This window comes from Azolla caroliniana, unplaced genomic scaffold, assembly GCF_043228905.1.
Source record: "Azolla caroliniana isolate FFs.n. ecotype wild unplaced genomic scaffold, voAzoCaro1.0.p SCAF_17, whole genome shotgun sequence".
In the NCBI taxonomy this organism is placed as follows: Eukaryota; Viridiplantae; Streptophyta; class Polypodiopsida; order Salviniales; family Salviniaceae; genus Azolla; species Azolla caroliniana.
In genome coordinates this window covers 4,800,574-4,825,372 of record NW_028230452.1, presented here as the reverse complement: position 1 = coordinate 4,825,372, position 24,799 = coordinate 4,800,574, and the positions used below count along the sequence as shown (strand labels likewise).

Below are 24,799 nucleotides of genomic sequence, written 5' to 3'. Positions count from 1 at the left end.
TGCATAAGCAATTGCTTCCAAGGAGCATGTCCTGGTAAAAGGCCACGAACTAGTAGCTTTGCTAACAAGGCCATGCATTGGTCTAATGGATCTATAATCCCTAGATCATTGTATTGCTTCGGGGTTATCAGTGTACTCCAAGCCACCTTCGCTCTTACATGACTCTTATCCTCCCCAACCCATATAAAATTCCTAACCAGCCTTCGAATTTGTCCAATGCACGATTTTGAAAAGATCCAAGATGAGGCTATATACCACACCGTAGATAGTAGCACATGGTTGGCAACTATCACTCTACCGGCCAAAGATAGTTTAGCATGGCTCCACAAGAATAACTTTTTCCTCAAAGTTAATAGTAATGGTGTAGGATGTAATTCTGGAACCAAATCAATCCCAACCTGCACTCCAAGATATCGAACTGCAACTCCTCTTTGAATCCACTAGAAAGTATGATGTGGTGCCCAACAAGGCGGCGGTTCCTTGCTCAGCCAAAATGCAACAGTTTTCTCCCAATATAACTTAGCTCCAGACGCTATACAAAACTGTGACAAAGCCCCTTGTACTTGTTGCAAATTCGTTAGAGTCCTATCCACATATAATGCAGTATCATCTGCAAATTCCAAGTCCAATATATCTTGTCCATGCATTGGCATTGCCAAACCACGCAAGCCTATAGATTGTGATGATATAAATACATGCATTGCTTCCGCAAACAAAAGGAACAAAAATGGTGCGAGTGGACATCCTTGGCGGACGGATCGAGTAATGTTAAATCGAGGTCCTACTCCACCTGCCAACAACACCTAACTATGTGCATGTCTATAAAGACAAGAAACACCCTTAATCCATGCCGTGTTGAAGCCCAAGTGATGCATAGTACCTTCCAAAAAATTCCAGTCAACCCTATCATACGCTTTCTCAAAATCTAAAAGCAACACAGCTAGGTTTTGTTTGTTTTTTACCGCTATTGCAGTAGCCTCCCAAAATGTAAAAACATTATCCATAATACTCCTTTCCCTCATAAAACCAATTTGTGATACATGAATTATCTTTGGTAATACCTCTTGTAACCGAGAACTAAGCAACTTAGCAAATAGTTTATAACTAGTATTCAAGAGGGTGATTGGCCTCCACTTACGAATATCTTCTGAAACCCCTTCTGTTTTAGGTATAAGATAAATAAGCCCCTTAGATAACGACATGGGCATCTCTCCACTTTCAAACATATATTGGTAAGCATCTTTTAAATCTTTCTTCAGTATCCCCCAATATTTCTTGTAGAATTTAGGTGTAAGTCCATCCACTCCAAGACAACTATTGTCCGATAAAGAGTGTAGCGCTTATTCCAACTCCAATTCTGTAATAGGTGACATCAATGAATCTTGAATTGCTTGAGTAACCTTGGGTTGAATTTCTGCCCAGACCTTCATTCTATTTTGATTGATATCCTCAGAGATAGGCTCTTCTAACGAAAGGGTAGCATAGAATTTCGTGGCAATTTCCCGTACAACATTTGGATCCATTTCAAGTTTTCCATTTTCATTCCGCAAACAACAGGTTACATTAGAGACTCTCTTGGGGCCTTTAATATTAAAAAATTGTTTTGTACATCTATCCCCAATTTGTGTCCATCTTGAAGCAGAATTGTGATACCGAAATTGACTACGACATTCTTCCATATGTTGAACTTGTTTTCGGGCTTCTTCAAGATGTGAAGCTATCCATGCACACTCTAGCCGACCTTGTTGCAATCTTTGAAAAGATATCAATCTTGCCCTCATCCTTCTTTCCTTCTCTTGATATTCTATATATTCAGATCTTGATTTTAACACAAAATATTGTGATATCTCCGTCAAAGCACAAGCCACTTTTATTGTAATGGGAACATCCATATTATCTTTGTTCCGCCAAATATCTGTCACTTGATTATACCATCTATCATGTAACATTACTTTTTCGGGTATCCTAAATCGTATGGACTCCCTTTTCGATTACCCAAAGGTTCTCAATATAACATGAGCATGATCAGAGAAAATTGTGTCTGGCATAATAGTGATATTTCCCCCCTTTAAGACAAAGGCCTCCCCCACATAAAATCTATCCAATCTTGAAAGATTGGTTCCAGCAATTCTTCTATCAGAACGTGAGAAACTCAAGGAATACTGAGATCTATAAACATTAGGCATATGCCATGCATCCAAAATACTCAATTTCAAACACATCCGTTCCCAGACTGTTAATTCCTCCCCATGAATTGTTGAGACACTCCCTCCTTTCCTATCCTCCGGGTTCTAAAGCATATTAAAATCCCCTACAACACACCAATGAGACACATTCGATAATGCATTTGTAATTTCACACCAAAAGTGTTTCCTAGCCGATGCATGATTTGGCGCGTAGATATTCAAGTAACCCCAAGTTGTATGCAAATCTTGTAATACAATATATTGTGCTCTTCCTGGCACAATGATCTCTTTGCATATAATACTTGATTTCCAATTATGTGTTATTGCCATACACACCCCGCCTTGTGTACCACTAGTGCCAATAGCTGGGGACCAAAAGATCTCCAAACTACTAGGTAATATAGTGCCATAGTTCCTTATTCTTTGCTCATTCAAATGATGTTCTTGAAACATCATAATATCCAACGACCCATTCGTGAGACACTTTTGTAATGCTTGCCTTAACCTACCTCTATATCTTCGATACAAGGGACCTCCCAAGCCCTGAACATTCCACGTGAGGAGCTTCATTAACAATTGTTAGAGGTCGAACCAGACCCGATCCTACGAGTCTTAGAGGATGGTTCCACGGAGCTTACGCCTCCCCCATCTCCCATAATCACCATTTGGCTTTTGAGTATGTCACAACCTTCTTTAATGAATCGCCAATGATGATGGGCTCGAGCCTTGGCTTGGCTTTCCGGCACATCATCTTCATGAATATAAACATATCCAAAATCAAACAATATATCTGAAGGAGTATCACAATTGGCTGTCATGAATGGAGTAGCTTTCCATATAGTGATAAATTCATGTTGTTGAGCAATTTTAGCATCAGAATCTCCAACAATACCATCCCATTGTCCCTTCAAAGTATGAACTATGTCTAACCAAATATTTGGTCGGATTGTTGTTGCTAATCAGGTTTTATTGGCTTTAAGATGGTATGTTTTGCCATGTTGGATATTCTCCAAGTCATGCATTTTGGAAATACGTAGACTGATTCGTAATTTCTTGTGGTCCGATAAAACGGAAGGCAATGCTCGGTCAAAAGTGAAATGGGATGTTATTACCTTACCTCGTTCTAAAGGAGGATTAGGTATTATTGATCCAGTAGATCAATCAAGAGCATTGCTAAGTAAGTTGCTTGTTGGAGGATTTACATCGGGGCAAGAGATATGGAAAGTATTATTGATTGACCGGTGTTCAGATTGTTCTCCTCGTTTAGACGCCCCCTGGCCGAAGGATGTAAATTGGATATTTAGGGAAACTTCCCAAGTACCTTTAGCCAATAGATGGGAAGACAAATTTATTAGGACATTATTTTCAGCATGGAAACATGTATTACTTGGTTTGCTTCATAATAAACCTAATCCCAAACATTATGTTGACTATCTCAAACAAAAGATAGTTTGGAACCCGTTGTTTACAACATCAGATGGTTCAGTGTTGGGTTCTAGAAAATGGTTATCGTGGGGGAAAATGACAGAAGGTCCAACGAAAACAGTTCAGACTTGGAAAGAGTTTTTATCGCATTCATTGAAAGAGCAAAAAGAAATCCTACGTAGTATACATGGTGGCCAAATAATGTATCAACAAATTCAAGAATCAATGAGTAGACTTCCCATACCACCCAATAATGCTAACCATAGATGGGTTGGGGTTTTTTCAATATTGGAAGTACTCTTGGCTGTGAAGGGGTATTCAGATGATAAGACATGCCGGTTTTTTGAGGTGGATGAAACAAACCAATTATCTCAGTCCCCGGAAATGGTGATAGATTACCCCTATGCTATTGAGCACAAGATAAGGGTCATTGGATATGCTGACCGTAAATGGTATATTGATCCGATGATAGCGGAAATAAGGCCACATTGGAAGTTGTGGGTGTTAGCTAAAAAACCAATATTCATATTAGATTGGGACCCAATTGATTATCAGTGGACAGATCCTTACACGGGTAACAAATTCAATTTCTTCCAATATTCTTTATAGTTGGGAAGACATGTACTTTCAGATACACGTGATGTGTTGCCAGTTGCATCTCAATATTGGAATCAACAAGGTATTACTCCCCAGTTCCTTGCAAAATTTTGGGTATTTTATGGGCAAGAAAACAGCCACACAAAATATTGCATGTACAATGGTTAGTTGTACACCAGGCCTTACTGGTAGGTACATGGTTGCGTACAATGGGAGTATCTTCTGGTTGTATTCGATGTCAATTACAAATGGAAACTCAAAAACATTGTTTATGGGAATGCATTGAGTCTCAACAGATATGGCAACGACTCAGAATTTTTGCTAATTATTTTCCCCCATTGGTTTTCACTTGGGGCATGGTGGTTTGGACATCACTTGTCCGTGATGTGTTCCATTATGTCAATGAATCTATGGACCATGGATTTTACACTAAATATGGACGTGTTCATACATTACCATTGTTGTCATTACAGTTTTCAGGAGTAAGGAAGGAATTCCAACTAGTATGTGAGATACTGAGTAGTACCATTCTATATCACATTTGGAAGGCTAGGTGTTCTCTCATTTTCCATCAACTTAAAACACCACCAGCTGAAGTGGTTTCGAACATTTGGTTCGACATAATTCATACTTTGAAGGGTCAATGGGATGGTATAGTTAGAGATTCTAAGGCTAAAATTGCTCAACGGAGTGAGTTTCTTATTATCTGGACAACTACTCCATTCTTGACATTGAATTACGGCACTCCTTATTGGCATTTTCATCCACCGAAATGGTTGTTTCCCCCGCCAATCACATAGAGGTTTAAAATCTTGTAAATTGTTTATACTAATGACAGGATATCTTTTAATATATATATATATTTGAAACCAATCCAGTCGGTGGCGTTTTAAGCTGATGGAAAATGAGAGAGCGCCTAACCTTCCAAATGTGATATATAGTGGTACTACTCATTATCTCCCATACTGGTTGGACTTCCTTTCGTATTCTTGTAAACTGTAATAACAACAATGGTCATGTATGAACACTTCCATATTTAGTGTAAAATCCATGGTCCATAGATTCGGTGTCATAATGAAATGCATCACGGACAAGAGATGTCCAAACCACCATGCCCCAAGTGAAAACCAATGGGGGGAAATAGTTAGCAAAAATTCTAAGGAGACGTTGCCATATCAGTTGAGACTCAGTGCATTGCTTATGGGAAGTTGAAACCATGATTGGGTCAACACCCCAACTCTTCTCGAAAACTTTCTAAACCAAACGCTCAAGTTTCCCTTTCATTCATAGCAATGTCAGATTACACAGGAAATCGCCTAATATTTTATAGGAAATTTAGCATGAATTATATATAACTGCAAGCTTTTGTTCCTTCCATACAACTTCAAATTTGTGATTGGCAAATTAGACAACATAGGCCTGAGCATTTGATCCATGTCTCTATACACATGAAGTAGTTGTGAAATATGAAGTGCAAGACACCACATCTCTTTACATGTGATGCAAGGATGTAATGTCCATACCTCTATGTTATTACATGCAAAATGATGACATGTTTGGCAACATAATCACGAGAAACATTTGTACCAAAGTTTTCATCATCTTAGAGGTGTATAAATATGAACATTCAAATGTCATTGGATAGTTGTTCTTTGTTGTTCAAGTGTCATGGATGAAAGGGTCAAAGTGAAGGGTGAAGTGATGAGACATAACTCAAATAGTCAATAGCGTCAGCAAGAGCTCAAAGTAGAAGCCCAATGTCCATGTTGTATGTTATATACGGAAGCCTTAGTGAAGGGTTTTGTGGGTAAAACTCGTATCAACTTCCAAGACTAGCACTCTCATGCATTCACCATCTTCACCCAATTTTAAAGAAGATAAATGGAGCACAAGAAACACTTGTGCAATTAAAAAAAATGTCTATTTGAAGTAAATTCATGCCATTACTAGATATAAATTTGTTAACACTAATTCACATTTGTTGTGTATTGGATACTTTTTGAGTAATGACTATCTCAATCTACATCTTACATAACTAGATTGCAAGAAATATGCATAGTCAATTATGTCCAAGTGGTGGGGTTAGGTTTAGGGTATCCGTACTTCACCAATTCATGTGGCGAACTCATTGATGTGTCCTTTGCTCAAACCCTAACTCCCCAATATTTGCTCAATTATCTTTTGGATGTTATTCTTGTCCTAAAAGTAGCATTCCACTTGCAACGATTAGTTTTTGTTTTGTATTATCTAAATTGTATTTCGATTAGAACGTTTTGCTATTAACATATCTACCTAAAAGTTCTTGTCCTATGTCTTAGATTCACAATTATTATTCATTCAAGATCATTTGCATGTATTGCCCTCAATCATTAGCCTTCATTGTGCATGTTCAATATTAGGATTTTGTTCTCATACTTAGGTATACCAATCTAATTATGATCCATCTATAATATGCAACTTGACTTTACATGTTCTTTCAAAGTGATTTTGCTCTCATGTTTAATTTTCATATCAATATCCAACTCAATCATTGGCCTGATCAATGAGTGAGAACATATTCAACACTAGCGTTACTTCTCAAAACCCATATATAGACGCTTTTACAGCCATATTAGCTTAACAAATAGCATTATTATAACTTAAAAGTAGAATAGCACAAATACATGGAGATTTGAAATCATGATGTTACAGTTTGATCAAACTACAACCTACCATGGTCAACAACACATAGACACCTACATGGCAATCAAGGGCCTTTTGGTTTAAAATATAAATATGGGACTAACTACCTCATTTTATCATAAATTAAAGGCCCCTTGACCAGAACGTAGGTACCTTACATGTAGCTTACCATGCTGAGTTGCCTCAAATCCTAGGATAATTATCCTTGCTAGTATATTTATTTATGAATGATAAATTAGCCTTTCCATTCTGGCCTAAACCTATGTCCATTACATGGTAACATAAGAATGACAGATAACAAAAAGAAACTTCTGCTGAAATAACCATGGGAAAATCTTCTTCATAATAGTTCAAGAGATCTTTGAAGTTAGTAAATTTTGTGATCTTGCTAAAACCAGTTTATTGCACCCTTTGAAATCACCCAAGTATGTCATGCAATCTATTCTATTGACAACTTATTATGAAGATACAAAAATGATCAAAACAGGCTTATCATTTTAACAGTTAAATTTATCCAGTCATCCTACAAACTTATACACAGATTATCTCATTAGATGGAGATATTTTCGTTATTGTTAACAGATATACCCAGACTTCACTGTTTAAGCCTTAAGGTTATCTTTTATTCTCAATGTCATCTCTTCATAATTTCTGTATTTTCTCGTACACATTTACATTGCAACAAAGCATATCCAAGAAAAAGATCGATCATGTCATGGTAGGAAAATCATGTTGTCACGGACATACTCCCACGCAGCTCTGTTTTTTCCTTGATTGGCAATCTTCTTCTAACTGGAATGCTTCTTTCCGAGATAAACAAGCATACACTCTTTGACGCATAGCAATGGTGTGCTTTAATCAATCAAATGTAGAATTTAATTATTGGAAGAATACTGTTCATATGTCTATACAAGGAAGATACATACACGTTGGCCTGATTACAGCCAGATTCCTATTGCAGAAACACGTACATCATCTAGGTGTAAATGCACATTCGGTACCTTAGTCTCCAAGTCTCTGAATGTCATGCAGTTGATACCACCAACTAGTGTCCACCCTACAAGATCAGCAGAATATAAGATCCACTACTGAAATTTCAACCATTTGGAATTTCATGAAATGCAGAATTAAAGTTTCAAATGCTTTTGCAAATTGCAATGTAAGAATATCTTCAATCTTATACCTATTTTTCTATATTTTTTACAATTTTAAGGAAGATAAAGAACTTGCTTGTCCTCTTACAAAATATAAGATCTTCGTAAATGAGTTAAATATAAGAAATTCGAAAAAAACTAAATTAACTTTAACATAGAAGTAAGCAATATGACAATATGGCAGACATATTTAAGGCCATGTTTATAATAGTTTCTTCCTTCATTAATATCTTTTACATGCAAGCTACAATTTACAAATATGATATACATAATTTAGAACATACAGTTGTAGACAGTTACATGCCTAAGGATAGGTTCAAGTTTCAATTCCATGCAGTAGAACAAAAAAAAATCAACCATTCAAATTTACCATTACCTCGCATACAGTTCTTTATTAATTGGCATAAGATAGTGATAAAAAATTAATCCACTAATAATTTATCATAAAAATTTAAAAAGTCTTTGAGAAACACATCTATGCAACGTCCACAAAACCACCTTCTGCGTTGCATATATGTGTTTCTCACCTATGCAACCATCTATGAAACACTCACCTTCTGCGTTGTGAGCAACGTCCACAAAACCACAGTGTAGTAGCAACTGGTGGTGGTAATGGGGGATCAAGACAGAATGAGTGAGCTGATCTTGCTCCACATTCATTACAAACCATTAGCATCTCTTCCATATCTCCAATGCCACACATAATACAAGTAGGTCTCTGTATAACAAAACCATTCCCATATAACAGGTCAGAATTTCAAAATCTTGCACTAAAATTACATATTATGACATCATAACATCCGGCCACAAATGTAGCACTTTATACATCTGACATACACCAAAGGCAACTCACTGCAATATTTTCTGCAACTTGTTGAAGATTTCTATCTTCTCTGCACTCTAACAAAACTATCGACTCTTCAAACGAACTTTCTTCGCCATTTTGTCCAAGTCTCAGCTCTCTCTTAGTTATCATGTCAAATGGCTTTTTACATAGAGGGCAAGTTGGATTTTTTGATGACTACAAACATATCAAGGAAAGATATGAAAAACTGCACTATAATCTTATTAGAAATGAGATAAATGAAAGAATGAATATCCTCATTACCACTTCAGTAGCCCACTGCTTTATGCAAACATAGCAAAAGTTATGACCACACATGAGCAAACCTTCTGCTGATGTAATCTTATCAGCATGGCATATGACACATGCAATATCACTGGGAACAAGAGTACATGCTACATGACTTTCCTCCACAATGTCAACAGTTGCACCACATGATGCACCAGTACATACTGGAAAGTGAAGAGAATTATCCTTTTGAATTTCTCCATTAGATGTAGCTGCAGTTAAACTAGGAGGTCTGATTGATGTGGCCACATTTTGACAGCCTTCTGATTCAGTTGCAACATTATTTGAATAACATGAATCTGGCAACCTGTTTATAGATCTTTGCTTCCTTTTAGGATGCAAGGAGACAAACTTTGATGATGTTAACTGCTTGCCCTTCAATCTTAGACTTCTTCTTGATGATGTCACTGGAGAAGCCTCTTGGATATCTTCTAGAAATGCACAACCAAGACTCTCTGCATTAGGAGACCTTTTACCATCTTGAATTCCAACATCTTGATTTTCTTGCCTCACTTCAGTATCACTTTCATCTGAAATCAGCATATAATTGAGTATGCTGTCAGATCGTTGGTTTATTGAAACTTTATTGCTTGATTTAAATGGCTGGATTGGGCTTGACAACGGCCTTCTGGTACACTTTTTAGGCATCTTATATTTAAAACTCTGGTTTTTTATAACCTTGTGTTTCCCTTTGTCTCTCTTCTTTGAGCTATTTTGCAATAATGTCTCTAAATCTTGATCACTGTATTCAGAATCAATGATGTCATCTAAAATGTAGGACTTGTCAGGTGCAGATGAATATTTATGAATCAAAGTCTTTTGACAAAAGTCTTCATCAACAAAATAGTTTGGTGATAAATGCTTGTCAAAAGTAACAGCTTTAGGAGAATCCAATTTTCCACTCCATGCAAAATCTCTTTCTTGCTTCAGCTGCTTACATGACACAGTTCCTACATCTTTCCCACTAGTACCAAAACCACGATTAATTAATTAATAGCAGTATATTATTAGGAAGACTCGTACAAAATATATACACTGCTATGATAAACAAAAGCTATTATTTAAGTAAATCTAATTTCCCACTCTATGAAAAATCTCTTTCTTTCTTTGGCTGCTTCCATAACATAACCCCAAAAAAACCTCAAACAAAGTATGCATAGCAAGAATTACTAGAAACCCAAAAGGCTGCAATAATATAAGGCTACAATTTTGGCATATTGTATCACTTACTCAACTTCAGCAAAATACTCGTTTTTATCTTACCTCAATGATGTGTAAGATCTCTCAGAAAGACGTCTCCCAGCTTCAATGCAATCTTCAAACCATCGATGATTTATAATATGAATCCCAAACCTCTTTGCCATCTCATACTTTTTGCCACTAAATGTTTTGCAAACCTTTACCACAGATTGATCATAAACCAGTTTAGTTTATATCTACTTACCGATTTCCAATGCAATAATGAATTTAAAGTCACTTACCAGATGTGTTGTTGAACCTTTCCTTAAGCTTCCAACATAAAAACTGCCAGAACTGTTAATGTTCTTGATAAGCCTGGATTTCTCATCTCCATCATAACCAGTGATTGAAGCAACTACAGATTCCATGCCTGGTATTCGGATCTCATGAAAATCTACGGTTGTTCCAAGGTTTACTGTTACACATCATGATCATAGTCAAAACAGGAAATGAAAAGACAGTAAAACTAAAACACAGAAACTGAATTCATGAAATATTCTGCTGTGGTTCAAATATACATATGTAATCCGAATTTTACTTCTGATTCCCCCTCATCATTGATCAAAGAAATGAAAAATAAATGAAATGTGTAAAATACAGGAGATGCAATCGAAATGCAGACAATCATGGGACAAGCATGTCGATGAATTGACATACCCTGAGTATGTTCCTGATCGACTAAGACATGAGATGAGAAGGAGCGGAATCTATAGCGTGGAAATGCAGAGAATCAAACGGAAAAGCAATCGTATGAAATGAAAGGTTAGGCAGTTTCTATGAATGCTTCCATGTATCTTTATGATCGACCAAGTTTTCTACTACATAAGACGAGCAATAAAGGAGTTGAAAAAGGAGAAGAAGTAAGAAAACACAGAAATGTAGAGAATCGATTGAAAAAATCAAGGCATGAAGGGTCAGATTCTGCAAATTTGTGACTTGAGGATTAGGGGGGAATGGATGAAACCGGTGAGAAGGATAGAGAAGGAGGCAGGGAGAGATGGAAAATAAACACCTGAACCTATGTCTGAAGATCCATACGATGAAGAGCAGGGAGCACCATCTCCATGGACTCGATCGAACACCATCGTTTCAGCTGCTGCTGCCGCTCTCTGTCTCTCTGTCTCTTGACTCTTGTCTCTGCTGAGGTTTTCAAAATTCAAATCTCTGCAGCAAAACGGTTTCACACCTCCGGAAAATGTCCCAACCCAAAATGGTTCCCACTTATCCCAAAAAATATGCCCAATATGTACATATCTGATCCCAATAGTATAAGAACGCATGGCATCCGCCCTGTAAACTGATTCGGAAAGAGATCCACGATTATACTAATCCGCACGGTTTATGAAACTCATACAATCGAATAGTATGAAACTAATTTGTGTTCATCCATTAGAGAGAGAGAGAAAAAGGGGGGGGTGGAGACACATAGATCTATATACTTTTAATTTGCTCAGGAGACTTAATTGCGATCTATGAGACAGGGCCTAGCCCATTGCGAGGAATTTGTTGGGAATCATTATCGAATTTGTTTTCCAATGTGTCGATTATCGATCAATTTGTGATTTCATGGGATTGTGTGATGGGCAATTCTTTAGTGTGAGTTTGTCACGATAAGGAATCATCCCCGTGACTCGAGGCGGATGACCTCAAACCATGGGACTCTACATGTGGAACACATGAAGAATGACGTCCCCGAAGAAAATGAAAGACGATGTCGTCCAGGGTTTGCAAGACCCTGGATTTTGCTTGAAACAAATGGAAAGCAATAGACAAACAATGAATATGATGACTTGAAAAGGAGAGTGAGATGTATGTTTGGATACTTGTCTAACCTCTCATGGCTATACTACTCGTTGCTCAATTAAACTCTAGATCAAAATGGCATCTTCTATAGAGATGAGATGTTCAACTCATCTCAACAAAGTCCTTGTCATTGATTTTGGAAAGGGTGAACGAGAAAGAAGGTTGAGTGAACTCCTAATCAACCACATTCCTCATGAAGCATACTTGGATCCGTCGTAGTCCTTGAATGCACTTCCAAAAAAATTGATATTCAACAAAAATCAAGGAAAGAAAGGGGAACCTTGTAAAGCACATTGATTGCATGCTACAAACAGAGATTTCAGCAAATTGAGATGAATGAAATCCTAACATGCACTAGTAACATCAACAACTACCCGATTAGGTAGTCCTGAAGGAAAAGTGGTGAAGAGAAGCAAAACAAATTTGTCATGAAAAGTGAAAGAATACTTGTAATCGACGAGCCCTCCTCTGAAATAAAGTCAACATTAAACGTCAATAGTAGCGCTTTGATAGCAACTTCACTTGAAATCGAGACAACATTAACTAACCTACTTATGTTATCACATCTTTGTATATGATATGAGCCTAGTGAGTTTTGCATCTACAATTCAAAAGGTGATATGTGGAGGACTTCATGTCCTATTTCTACAAGTATAGCAAAGGGAGTGACATGCACGAAAAATCTTGCAACAATGGCTCGCATGGTTGCACATAGACTCTCATATTGATTAATGTAATATCAAAACTAGCCATTGCATTGTTTAGACATGACTCAAAGTCAATGTAATGTATGAAGACATCCACAAAGAAGGATAATGAGTGATCAAACAAGTATGGGCTACCACAATAAAAGTTTATCAAACCACTCAACATTTTCCCAGCATCATGTCCAAACATCAGAATCATAGTTGGAGATGTTTTGTTGGTTCAACTTGGATCACGTGTTCTTTGTTGATGGAATGTATTACACATTGATATTGAGGCAACCATTTATTTAGTAGACAATACGGGAGAAAAAGTAAGGTTCTTGACAATTTTATAACATTTGCTTGAATTTGAAACCTTGACAATCAATGAAAGATCTAGTACTTAAGAAAACCTGCAAATCATGCCCAAATAGAGAAACAAATATCAATGAATTTACAGAGATTCAAAGCATAGACAATTAAAAAAGATGGACAACAATTCCTAAATAATAGTGAGCCAATTGCAATGAAATAATTAACAACACAAACGAAGATCCAATGTTATTGACGGTGAGGTAACATGAGAATAAGCTTTAGATGATAGCATAGACTATGTGGTCAAGCCCTCAATCAATGAAGAAGAAGAACAAGTTAGGGTTGTTGGTGCTTGTCAAAGGATGGACAGGTTTAGAGGTGGTGAATATCATTATGTTTGGCTCCTTGCAATTTCAAACCATCAACTAACTCATCAACATTAATGTTCCATAACATGTTATAAGTCTATTTGTCTAGACATGGAAAACTAATAAATGATCTACCTTATGGAGTAACTAAAGCAAAATGACTTAAATTCTCAACTTCAATCAAACCCAACAACCTAACCATATACGATGTTGATTATGTTTTTATACATATTTACAATAATCGTACTGGCCAATCTATATGCCTCTATATCAAAGTCACTTGGCCACCTACATTCATGGGCCTCTCCCCACGTGTATTCAAGTCCACTTTCAAATGATCTCTTTTATGATTGAATGCAATTTGTAGAAATCCATCAAGTGGCATTTCAACTTTATTTATGAGTGCTTTTGGGTTTTGGCAATTTTTATATATCTCTATTTTGTGAGGGGTTTTCCATTCGGTCAAAGTTTGTACTACAAAGAGAAAAAAGGAAAAAAGTAAATGTACGCCTCTACCTCTATGCATATCCATCTTCACATTGTTGTGTATGATAACCAAGAGCATTCCCTCCTCGCAAGGTGAATAAACATATGTTCCATACCCATCAAAGTGTGAAAGCATATCCCCACCATGTGAACCCACCGGTCAAACTTTTGTACGAGAATACATGTCTCACATAAAGGCAAGTGTGAAGACAAATGCCGAAAACCCTCTAAGGGGGAAACTCAAGGAAGTCCACACCCATCCAGATTGAGTGATTATGCGTGCATGAGGCAAATTCAAAGAAACTACAAATGATGATGATTTAACCCACTAAAAAGATCAATGGAGAGCCAAATGACGACAACATGCGAATTCAAAGAAACTACAAATGATGATGATTTAACCCACTGAAAAGTTCAATGGAGAGCCAGATGACGACAACAGGAGACCTTAATGTCGGGGTCAGGAAGGAATGGTAACATGGACACTGTGAATGTGAACTCGGGGGGGGGGCGGGGGGGATCACAACATGGGCACGAACGAGGACATATCGGGCCTCAATACATGTAGTATATATATGCGGGTATTGTCCGGACAATACGGGATTCGAACTCAGAACCCAAACATTTCATATGAAAGTGAGTGAACATTTTGATGAGTACCATTTTGGGTCTTTCTCACTACTCTCCTCCTCTCCATTTCATGACTTGTTCTTCTTTCTCCCTACAAACAAACTTGTACAAAGAACAGAAGAAGAAGAGCATGTTGGTGCACTCTGCATACATACATATCAACATATTCTTCCCATGACAAAGACTTTGATCGGCTCGGAGAAGAAGGTCTTAGCTCTCGCTCGCTAGCTAGCTATGGCGATGGCCTTGGGTTGGCTGGACTGGGCATACGCTTGTTTCCAAATGTCTGCCGAGACTCTCCTGCAGAGGATCTATACATGCCATCTGCCTCCTCGCCTCCCCCTCCCACCTCTCACACACTTCACCTGCATCATCACCGGTGCCACTAGTGGAATCGGACTTCAAGTTGCAAAGTTAGTAGTCCTCCTCCTCTCATTGCACAGTTTTTTTTGTTTTCTACTTATGTCCATCTATTGTCTTCCATCACTCATGGATTCGAAAGTTTTTGGGTTAGGCTTTACATGATCAATCAGCATAGAGTGGAGAAAAAATAAAATACCAACAGTTCTTAACATATAATTCATCTTATGATTCTATCATTGTCTTGAGATGAATTGTCTATCTCTATTACATTCCATCTACTGCCTTGCCGTGGATACAAAATGTAAAGAATCTACATCATCAACGTAGAATGGAGAACAAGAATTCCAACATCAATGCGTTTCTGTGCCATTCTCATGAAAATCCATTTTTATATTGTGCTAAGTCACCAATACCTTGGCATAAAAATGCGTAGATTTTACATCATCAACATATAACGAAAATTCATTTAAATGTTGTAGCAAGGGGCACGTACCCTTGTATTGGCATAAAAAATGTGTAGATTCTACATCATCAACATATAATGAAAATCCATTTTATGTTGTACCAGCACACTATTGTCTTGGCATAGAATTTTTGAAGTCTTTACTTATAATGCATGTGTGTGGTTATTTTTAACTCGTTTGATGAAGTGCAATGTAACATCATGCATTAGAAACATCTCGTGGATCTGCATCATCAGCATAGAATAGAGGAATAAAGAACCCATTTTATTTGGTATAAAATGTATTGCTATAATTCCTTTTCTCTTTTTGATGAAATACATTTTATGCCATGAACATCTTCTCAGACTGATGTATCATTGGATGAATCAGAAGTTGACAATGTGACGAGAAATGTAACTCAGATTCTTATTAAAAGATCGTTCTCATATTATTTTGGGTGTGACCATCAGATGTTTTCTTAGGAAATAAAAAAGAAAATAGCTATCCAAGATCATGTATTGTATGAAGGTGACAGTGCATGTGATTGGGGCTGAAGACCTGATTCATTTGGTAGATTTGTTAAAGGTTGTTGTGTACCCTAGAACAACCTGTAAGTGGCATGTGGAAGCTCCTATGATCAAGTGTTCTAAGTTAGGGACATTCTATTTTCTCTGTATTCGCAACAATGTTCTGAGTTACTGCATGGTGAACACCAACATTTTTTGTTATATCATATATGTATGATAATATTTTGTTGATTGAATTCTGGTGCCAAATTTGATAATGTTTTAATTTTGATAACACCATTCCTTGTTCTAGGCAATTGGCTGAAGCCGGTGCACATGTTGTATTAGCATGCCGAAATGTTGAAGCTGCACATGCTTTGGTACATGAATGGCAAGAAGAGAGTGGCCATTTCTCTTGTCCCCTCGATGTGGAGGTAATCTCTAAGTCCTGAGGCCACTTCTACCTTTTTGACATCCCTGTGTATAAGCAAAAGAGCAATGTATTACATGCTATAAACATTGAGTGTTGGCATTGGGAGTTAATAACCTGAGGAGTTTTAGCAAATGAATAATAAATGCGGCGAGGAAGTAAGACAATGATAGTGTACAGACAAACTTTCAACAAAGAGACCAAATGCAGTGATTTAACCTGTTAGATAGTGATTGTCTTTCAAATGAAAGGAGATTATTTCTTTAACTGGTCATCTCTACACTCCGTTTGATTAGCTTTATGTCAACATAAGATTTGAATGTCAATGTCTTTGGTAGAAACAGATTTGTGAACAGCTGTAAAAGTATATCTTGTCAAAGTACATGGTCTCTAGAGCTAGGGAAGGGAAGAGAGAAAAATGAAGGTGGATAAGTTATTGAGATCATTTGAAAAATATTGAGTGCAACAGTGTCAACAGTTTCAGGTCAGTTCCATTGCCCAAAAAACAGTTCCATTTGGGGTGAAGTGCATTTTTTTGGTTGTTACACTGGCGTTTTGAGTCTTCCAAGTTAGCTAGTCACTGTTGCAACCAATCCTCTAGTAGGGGAATGTGTAATAAACGTGTGATGTATCTCTTCATGTAGGGTTTGGAGTTGTTTGGTTTTTTCTGCACACCTTGATTTGTTCAGTTTTCTGGCCAGTAGGTGGTAAAGCGCTCCACATAGCTTCCTTATTTTTTCTGTTCAACTTCAGCATCTTGAGCTTTTAGTCTGCCTATCTGCAGCATCAATATCAGCAGACAATATATCCCTAACGAATTGTCGGGGAGTTTTTCAGCTATATTTTTAAATGTTTCCCGATGAGCGAGTCTCTGCCAAAGGTGGTTGGCTCCAATGGTTGCTCACGTTGCTTAAAGCTTCCAAGGCCATTGTTAGTTGCTACTAGAGTTAACACGATTAAGAGTTCCAGCAAACCAACAAGCCCATCCTTATCATTGACACCTTTTTTTTTTTCGACTGCAGAATCCTGGTGCTTGTGCCCACTATTGTATCAGTTCCTTAATGAGCAGATCATGTACAATCTAAGCCCAGCAGAGACGCCTTTTTGACATCTATATGTCATGACTTGTGTTTGATAAATACTGTTTTTTCTAGGAGCATTTTAATGGTCAGATAGTGGGATAAGAGTTGATCTTGGAAACTTTGATACAAATGACAAAGATCTGAAAGATATATGATATATCTAACTATGCAGAGGACTATTTACAGCATCCATGAGATGTTTAGAGTTTCCTTTTACCCATCTACTGAGTAGTACAGCTAGTTCCTGATGTACAATTTCAGGTCAATTATTTTCCAGTGTGAACAATTTTACATATTTTACTGTGTAATGCTTAACAACATTGCCTTTATGGCTGCATTTGCAAAGGTGATGGAGCTTAATCTTCTCTCGTTGTCATCAGTAAAGTCATTTGCATCTGCTTGGGAAGCTCGCCAGGGCCCATTGCATGTCTTGATAAACAATGCTGGCATATTCTCAATGTCAGGTAATGCATTATGCATTTACCAGGCTATTAAAATGCAATGTTGGTTTCATGCTTCTTGTAATCATTCTTATTTGTATTTTCAGCTCCACGGAGATTTTCAGGAGATGGGCATGAGGAACATATGCAAGTTAACCATTTGGCACCAGCTCTTTTGACACTATTACTTCTCCCATCATTGCTTAGGGGTTCTCCCTCACGAGTTGTAAATGTTAATTCCGGTGTAAGAAATATGGATTTCTGTGCATCGTATCAGCAAACTGATATTCTGACGTCTGTTCCTACTTGATTTTAGGTGTAGTTTTTATCAAAATCAATTAAATAGTACTTCCCAACAGCATAAATGTCAGTGTATGTTTGAGAACCTCATGTTTAAATACATTTTTTCATCCTTTTGCAGCTCATATCTCTTAGGACACTACTAAGATAGGGGTAAAGATATGGCGTGACATTTCTACTGTCTGCAGAGCCAATCAGCTGTGTTGGCTGGAGATGCAGAGACCATTGGAATATTTATAACTTTTACCAAAATTGAGAAAAGACCTATGTAGATAAGAAAAGAATGAGTATGTCCTAATGAACTGGTAAAAACTCTTCAGTGTAGCAGCGTAAATTTTATGGATGAAATTGATTGACTAGTTTCTACATCCCCGTTAGGGAGCTGAATGTTTCACCTTCTTTATGGGTTAGGGTTAGAATTTAAATGCATTACAATGTGAGAATGTTATCATCTAGGCTGTAAGCTACTGAAAATAACTCGGCCGATCTGCTCCATATTGAAACTAACAATGCCAATAGATGATCTCTTTACAGTATTTGGATGTTTGGAAGACATTGTAAATGTTTGAACACAGCATATCTGCTCATTTGCTCCCAGAATCTGGCCTCGTGTTCTATTTTGCCCCTTGTTTTTCTGAGATTCTTAAAATTAAGTACCGGTGGTGCAAGTCAGGTATGAATGATTCTGATACCACTTTTTTAGATGCAATGTTTTGGAGCTGTGGATCCAAATGATTTAAACATGTCATCTGGAAAGAGAAAATATACGAATGTCGCAGCTTATTCTGGAAGTAAACTTGCCCAGGTTTGATTTATTTTCTCGTTGTTTCAGATTTTGAGGCATGCATGAGCATGAAAGCTTATGCTCATCTTATGTTATATCAGATGTATTTTAGTAGTGTTCTTGAAACTAAGCTGCTCAATGAATCTGGCGTTCATATTATTTGTGTCAACCCTGGAATCGTGAAAACAAATGTGGTATGCCTTTTTACAATGCTATGTAGATTGTGTTATCAATTTGAACAATTTGGTTTCAAAGTCCCGGATCTTTATTCCTACTTTACAGACAAGGACGCTGCCCAAACTTGTGCAAAAGGTATATAATCTCGTTGGATTCTTTTCTCTTAGTCCCTTGGAAGGTAAATTTCGCCACTTTCATTCTCTGGAGACATGATTGGATTCATATGTTTGATGGTTTACACTTTCTATCTAGGTGCAAGAAGTGTACTTTACTGTGCAACAGATCCAAACGTCATGGAATATGCAGATGCATTGAAAGAGGAAGGATGGCCAGTATGCTCCTATTATTCTGCGGATTGCAAGCCAAATGCTGCTTCTAGGCAAGCTCAGAATATGGATTTGGCATTCCAAGTGTGGGAAAAAACCAGAGAGGCAATTGGGTTGTCAAATGCACTTGTGGAAAAGCTGCTCGAAGGCAAAGATGTTAGCTGCTATTTGACTGAAGAACTTCATTCATCTTCAGATGATTAATTTTCATAAGGCAGTCAGATCATCTCGATGATTAATCATATGGACATTGTTTCTATGGTGTGAAGGATGCAGAATAACTGCCTCAAGCACTTGATTTGTTCGATTTCTTGACACCCATTCAACTAAGAACATTTTCATATTAATCAGAAGTTTTCCTTACAATGGGTTAGAAGGAACCCTGATTGACAAATCAATGGGGAGTGGCTGAAAAGAATTTAAATATTTTGTGCAAAGTTGATCTAAGGGATGCAATACAGAAAGAGATGGTGCAAATGGCTACCTTTGAAATAGATCACCTTTGTGATTAGTATGAAGGGTTCTTGGGGTTGAGGATCATCATTTTTGCCCTTAAGGGAATGGGACTCAGACTCATGTCATAAGGACAAACGACAAATAATTTGTTAATTCTCCTTAAGTAGACTCTGTTGGTAAATCAATGCTTGCAAAGTTATGCATGTTCAAGTTAGCTTGCGAGTATGGTTGGTACACATCCCTTGATGAGATCAAGTATCAAAATTAATTAACATTCAAAGACGTAATTGGTGTTCATGTCATATTTCAATTGAAGGTGGCAAAACATGGATATGGGCCATGATTATTGAGCATGCATGATGGAGGCGTGTATGGTTATATGGTTAGAGATAGGACGGAAGATTAAAGACATGTCATAACAAAAGAGAAGCAATTTATAGTGTAGGCAAGATGTGTTTGTCAATGAAAGTAAAATTTAAAGAAGGCTCTTAATGATATGGTTGATTGGACATCACAACATGATAAGTGTCGTAATGTTATTTGTAATTTTAGAAGGAAGCTCATTAAAATGTATAGAAACAAAAGTATGCACATTCACACATCTTTTTGCAATGGATTGTTTTTTTGTTATGAAACTTGGAAGTGAGATGAAACTCTATAAAGAATATCAAGAAAAGTGTGGTTAGAAATATCCAAAAGTAGGTCATGAATTTGCCCAACAATGACATGAGTGATATAAGAAGTGTGACATGTGAAAAAGATTGCAAGTGGCACAAGTTCTAGATGTACCATGCCAAATAACTATAGACATTGGGTAATTTGCTGCAAGAAATGTATCCAATGGGAACGAGTGTCGCAAAAATATTTCAATGCATACATTTGTTTTCAAATAGTCCTACATGTGTACATCGTATACATGTGTACCCTAATGCATTTATGTGTTTATTGGGAAATTTCTTATATGTGTAAGAAATTTAGACAATGTGTTGCACTTATTTTTATATTTATTTAGAAATGGTTGGTTTGTGTTGAGGCTCATAAATTATATGAAAATTAAGGATAAGCACATGGTGTGTATATATTATATATAGTGAGAAACACAAAACAAATGCATTATTCTAAAAACAAGGTTATGAAAATTAACCTAGAACAACTAGGGAAACACACTATGTCAAGCTGAAATACTAGTTATATTTACATGAAAAGTGTCTCCTAATTGTCAAATTATCATTTATAAGCTTAATTCTTTCTAATTCTCATTAGAACATAGGTGCATCTTACTTGGCTAGGATAATCAGAAGATTAATATGCCAATGTCACCCTTGATTCCCTTATTTTGTTTCTTAAATAGGGTTAGGATGCTTCCTTCAACTTCAAACAAGCAATGTGTATGCATGACTATGAGAGAAAGCAAGCATAAAATTTCAAATTTCTCCTAGATTGGACCTTACATTAGCAAATTTCCCTTCATTGTTATTTGAATGTATACATGTACAATGTGCACATGTAGTCGTATCTTAGCTCATTTGGCAAGGATGGAACACGATTATCTTGAGTCATATAAGTAATGAACATTCCAAAAGGTCATGCATTCAATCCCTTACGTTCCACAACAAGGTATAGTAAATTCGTGCATATTGGGTGAGCTCTTAACCAAAGTGAATGGGTTAGTGAAACTTCGGGAACTACTAGGTTATGGACCTAAAATACAAAACAGGAGAGACCAACATATATTGGTGGGGACGCATAGGGTTCCCCAAACGAACACTTGATCAACAAAGAGGGGAGGTCACGTGTTCAAACCCTAAACTCTAATTATGTTGTGTAGGCCGGTATGGCGGACAAGAACCAAAGGTCATGTGTTCAGTTGCATCTAATGAGGCAAAGACTACGAAGACATATGGTGGTGCCTTCAAACCCCCATTACATTTCCAAGTGCCATGATATCTACTGAATTAGTGCATATGGGTAAGATTTGGACCAGGTTGAAAGACACATACTAGATATATATGTGTGTGTGTGATATACATATGTGTGTATATATATGTATAGGTATAGGTATACCGTATATATATGTATGTGAATGTATATGTATAGGTATACCGTATATATATGTATATCATATATGTATAGATATGTGTATGGCATATGTATATGTATACAGTATATATATATACATATGTATATGTAGAGAAAGAGAGTCTCAGCTTAGTGATAGATGCAGTCATGGACAGTGCGAGACCTAATTCCACCCCTTGGAGGAAGCTCTGTGAAGCAGGGAAGTTGGGCGAGGTCCTTCACACGATCCGTACTACCCACACCCTCAAGTTTCCCATCCTCTCAGACATCTTCTATTCTCTCCTCCAATGGTGCACACAAAAGAAGAACCTTGAAGCAGGTAGGCTTGTTTATATTCACATTGTAGAGGGTACATTGGACTCGAATTCATACCTAGGAAGCCATCTCATCCGTATGTTTTCTTCATGTAGAAGATTGGATGAAGCCCAACACGTGTTCAATCGGCTTCCAAACCCTAATGTGTTTGCTTGGAATGAGATCATATTGGCTCATATCGACCTAGGCCAATCTGAACAGGCCATATCTCTCTACAAGTATATGCAATGTTCCACAGCTGTGAAACCGGATGCATACATTCTAGTTACTATTCTTAAAGCATGTGCAAAGGCGGAAGATCTCAAACATGGTAAATATATACACGGCCATATAATAGACAAGGGTTTATTCGAGAATGATCTATATGTGTGGAGCACTATTATGGATATGTATTCGAAATGTGGTAGTCTGAAGGATGCTCGGCGAGTTTTCGATTGTTTGAAAAAGCATAATGTGGTCACTTGGAGTGTGATGATTTCATGTTATGTGGAGCATAGATCTGGTGCTGAAGCTGTAAAGCTTTACAAGAAAATGCAAGTACATGGTTTCACCTCTGATACAGTCATGTTAGTGAGCATATTAAAGGCGTGTGCGAGCATTGGAGCTTTAGAAGAAGGCAAGCTTCTTCATGCTCAGATAAGTGAGAACCATATTGTTTTAGATGCTTTGCTCGGAAACTCACTCCTCGATATGTATATCAAATGTGGTAGCATTGCCGATGCTTGCAATTTGTTCGCCTTATTGCAAAAGCATGATATAGTGACATGGACGGAAATGATTGAAGCCTATGCCGAGCATAAAGATCATGCTTTGATGTTAGGCTATATTGAGTCGATGATTTGTCAAGGTTTAAGGCCTGATAAAGCTGCATTCATATGTCTTCTTTCAGCTTGTAGTCAGTTAGGCCTAGTGAAAGATGGATGTTCTCATTTTGATGCAATGGCTCAAAAACATGGCTTGCCTCCAAGGCTTGACCATTTTAATTGTATTGTAGATCTTCTCGGAAGGGCAGGTTATTTACTTGAAGCCGAAGACTTGATTTGTACGATGCCATTTGAGGCAAACATTGTTGGGTGGAGATCGCTCCTTGGCCATTGTAGAAGCCATGGCGATGTAGAATTGGGTAACCGGTGTTATGAATCTGTGGCTAATTTGGATCATAAAGATGCTTCATGTTATGTTATCATGTCCAATATATACCTACATGCAAATAGAGAAATGGATGCGCTCCAGGTGGAGGGTTCGAGGAAATGTGCAAAAGCATGCAAAATGCCAGGAGAGGCTAAGCTTATGCTTCACAATGAGATGCATCACATTGTGGTTGCAGATGAGTCACATGGCTGCAATAGCAAAGCATATGAGAAGCTGATGAGATTAACTTCTGTAATGAAGAGAAATGGATACTCGCCAAGCTTGGACCTAGTGATGCAACCTAGTTTGTAGGTCTGTTGATGAAATCCAAATGGTGGTGGTGATCATAGAGATGATGTTGTCCTCATTGTGATTGGGGTATGTTACTCCATGTGGGTTTCTAACTAGCCATACACGTGTGACTTTATGTTTTGAAGGTTCATCGCTGGAGATCAGTTAATTGTGACCTAGCAGAGTGCAATGATCGTCGTGATTATATTGTTCTTATGTGATTGGAGTATATAACTCGATGACAGGATCTTAACTAGCCATACATGCGTTAATGTTTTGAAGACGGTCCTTTGCCCCTTGAGGTTCATCGAAGCACAACATGTTCCGTGAGAAGGCTACAAGGGGTTGAATTGATATGGATGAAATGATTGGAGTTTCATTTTGAAGATTTTAAGTCTGACCATGAAAGAGTACCTCAAAATGAATGCCTATCCATGGCTATTGCAAATAGCAATGGACCCACTCCCCTGAAGGGGAAAAGAAAAGAGTGACAAACAACTTTTGTTGCATGTTGACCATTGAAGTGTGTACCAAGTCATGGTAATTGACTCCCATGAAGATTGCAAAAAAGAGCTGCAACAAATATTACCTTTTGCAAGAATTTATAATGTCTCCTAAAGTGACACCATACAATTAGATGCTGAGAGAGATTCACGAGTGCAAAACTAAGCTCAATAAAAGGTTGTGAACAAGTTGGATTCATGTTGAATCCAACTTTAAGGAATGAAATTACGTGGAACAATTGATTACATAATAATGTATTCTATTAATATTTTTCAATAACCATATCACCCCTTAAACCTAATTGCTTATGGCTACTTTATACAATAAACTTGTTTTCATAGCAACATTTCCAGTGGATGCATGACTTATCTTTGTTCGTGTCTTATGGTTAGTCATTGCAGAATCATATGCAAATGATGCTTGTCATACTATATTCTATGTCATATGTAGAAAGCGTACATTACACTTT

General features: G+C 37.3%; 3 protein-coding genes across 5 annotated transcripts; 2 read left to right on the top strand and 1 right to left on the bottom strand.

Annotated features, from left to right (window-relative positions):
- Positions 1–7,379: 7,379 nt before the first annotated feature.
- LOC147852946 (uncharacterized) lies at positions 7,380–11,532 on the bottom strand. Its single transcript, XM_087332875.1, has 7 exons — positions 11,428–11,532; positions 10,658–10,809; positions 10,440–10,573; positions 9,153–10,140; positions 8,898–9,065; positions 8,599–8,762; positions 7,380–7,947 (listed from the first exon to the last, which is right to left on the bottom strand). The coding sequence occupies exons 1-7, from the start codon at positions 11,498–11,500 to the stop codon at positions 7,893–7,895; spliced, it is 1,734 nt and encodes a 577-aa protein (XP_087189001.1). The 5' UTR covers positions 11,501–11,532; the 3' UTR covers positions 7,380–7,892.
- A 3,341-nt stretch (positions 11,533–14,873) lies between these two features.
- Positions 14,874–20,173, top strand: LOC147852945 (dehydrogenase/reductase SDR family member FEY-like). Of its 2 annotated transcripts, none has more exons than XM_087332880.1 (8): positions 14,874–15,116; positions 16,329–16,449; positions 17,874–17,991; positions 18,075–18,211; positions 18,971–19,072; positions 19,153–19,245; positions 19,334–19,363; positions 19,481–19,690. In XM_087332880.1, exons 1-8 carry the CDS (start codon positions 14,938–14,940, stop codon positions 19,541–19,543), a joined length of 843 nt encoding a protein of 280 aa, XP_087189006.1. In that variant the 5' UTR covers positions 14,874–14,937; the 3' UTR covers positions 19,544–19,690. The 2 variants fall into 2 exon arrangements, with proteins under 2 accessions (XP_087189006.1, XP_087189005.1); XM_087332879.1 differs by having other exon boundaries at positions 14,884–15,116; positions 19,334–19,406; positions 19,481–20,173.
- A 2,032-nt stretch (positions 20,174–22,205) lies between these two features.
- LOC147852944 (pentatricopeptide repeat-containing protein At2g33680-like) lies at positions 22,206–24,466 on the top strand. 2 transcript variants are annotated; one of them, XM_087332877.1, is made up of 2 exons: positions 22,206–22,408; positions 22,503–24,466. In XM_087332877.1, the coding sequence occupies exon 2, from the start codon at positions 22,627–22,629 to the stop codon at positions 23,845–23,847; it is 1,221 nt and encodes a 406-aa protein (XP_087189003.1). In that variant the 5' UTR covers positions 22,206–22,408; positions 22,503–22,626; the 3' UTR covers positions 23,848–24,466. The 2 variants fall into 2 exon arrangements, with proteins under 2 accessions (XP_087189003.1, XP_087189002.1); XM_087332876.1 differs by having other exon boundaries at positions 22,500–24,466.
- The last annotated feature ends 333 nt before the right edge of the window (positions 24,467–24,799 follow it).

Excerpts from the sequence above, each read along its gene's own strand:
- LOC147852945 (XM_087332879.1), top strand. The coding sequence starts at position 14,938 with ATGGCGATGGCCTTGGGTTGGCTGGACTGGGCATACGCTTGTTTCCAA. Across the intron at positions 16,450-17,873 it reads CTTGTCCCCTCGATGTGGAG|GTGATGGAGCTTAATCTTCT; the intron begins GTAATCTCTAAG and ends GCATTTGCAAAG. Across the intron at positions 17,992-18,074 it reads TGGCATATTCTCAATGTCAG|CTCCACGGAGATTTTCAGGA; the intron begins GTAATGCATTAT and ends TTGTATTTTCAG.
- LOC147852944 (XM_087332877.1), top strand. The coding sequence starts at position 22,627 with ATGCAATGTTCCACAGCTGTGAAACCGGATGCATACATTCTAGTTACT.
- LOC147852946 (XM_087332875.1), bottom strand. The coding sequence starts at position 11,500 with ATGGTGTTCGATCGAGTCCATGGAGATGGTGCTCCCTGCTCTTCATCG. Across the intron at positions 8,763-8,897 it reads AAGTTGCAGAAAATATTGCA|AGACCTACTTGTATTATGTG; the intron begins GTGAGTTGCCTT and ends TTTGTTATACAG. Across the intron at positions 7,948-8,598 it reads CGTTGCTCACAACGCAGAAG|GGTGGACACTAGTTGGTGGT; the intron begins GTGAGTGTTTCA and ends CTGATCTTGTAG.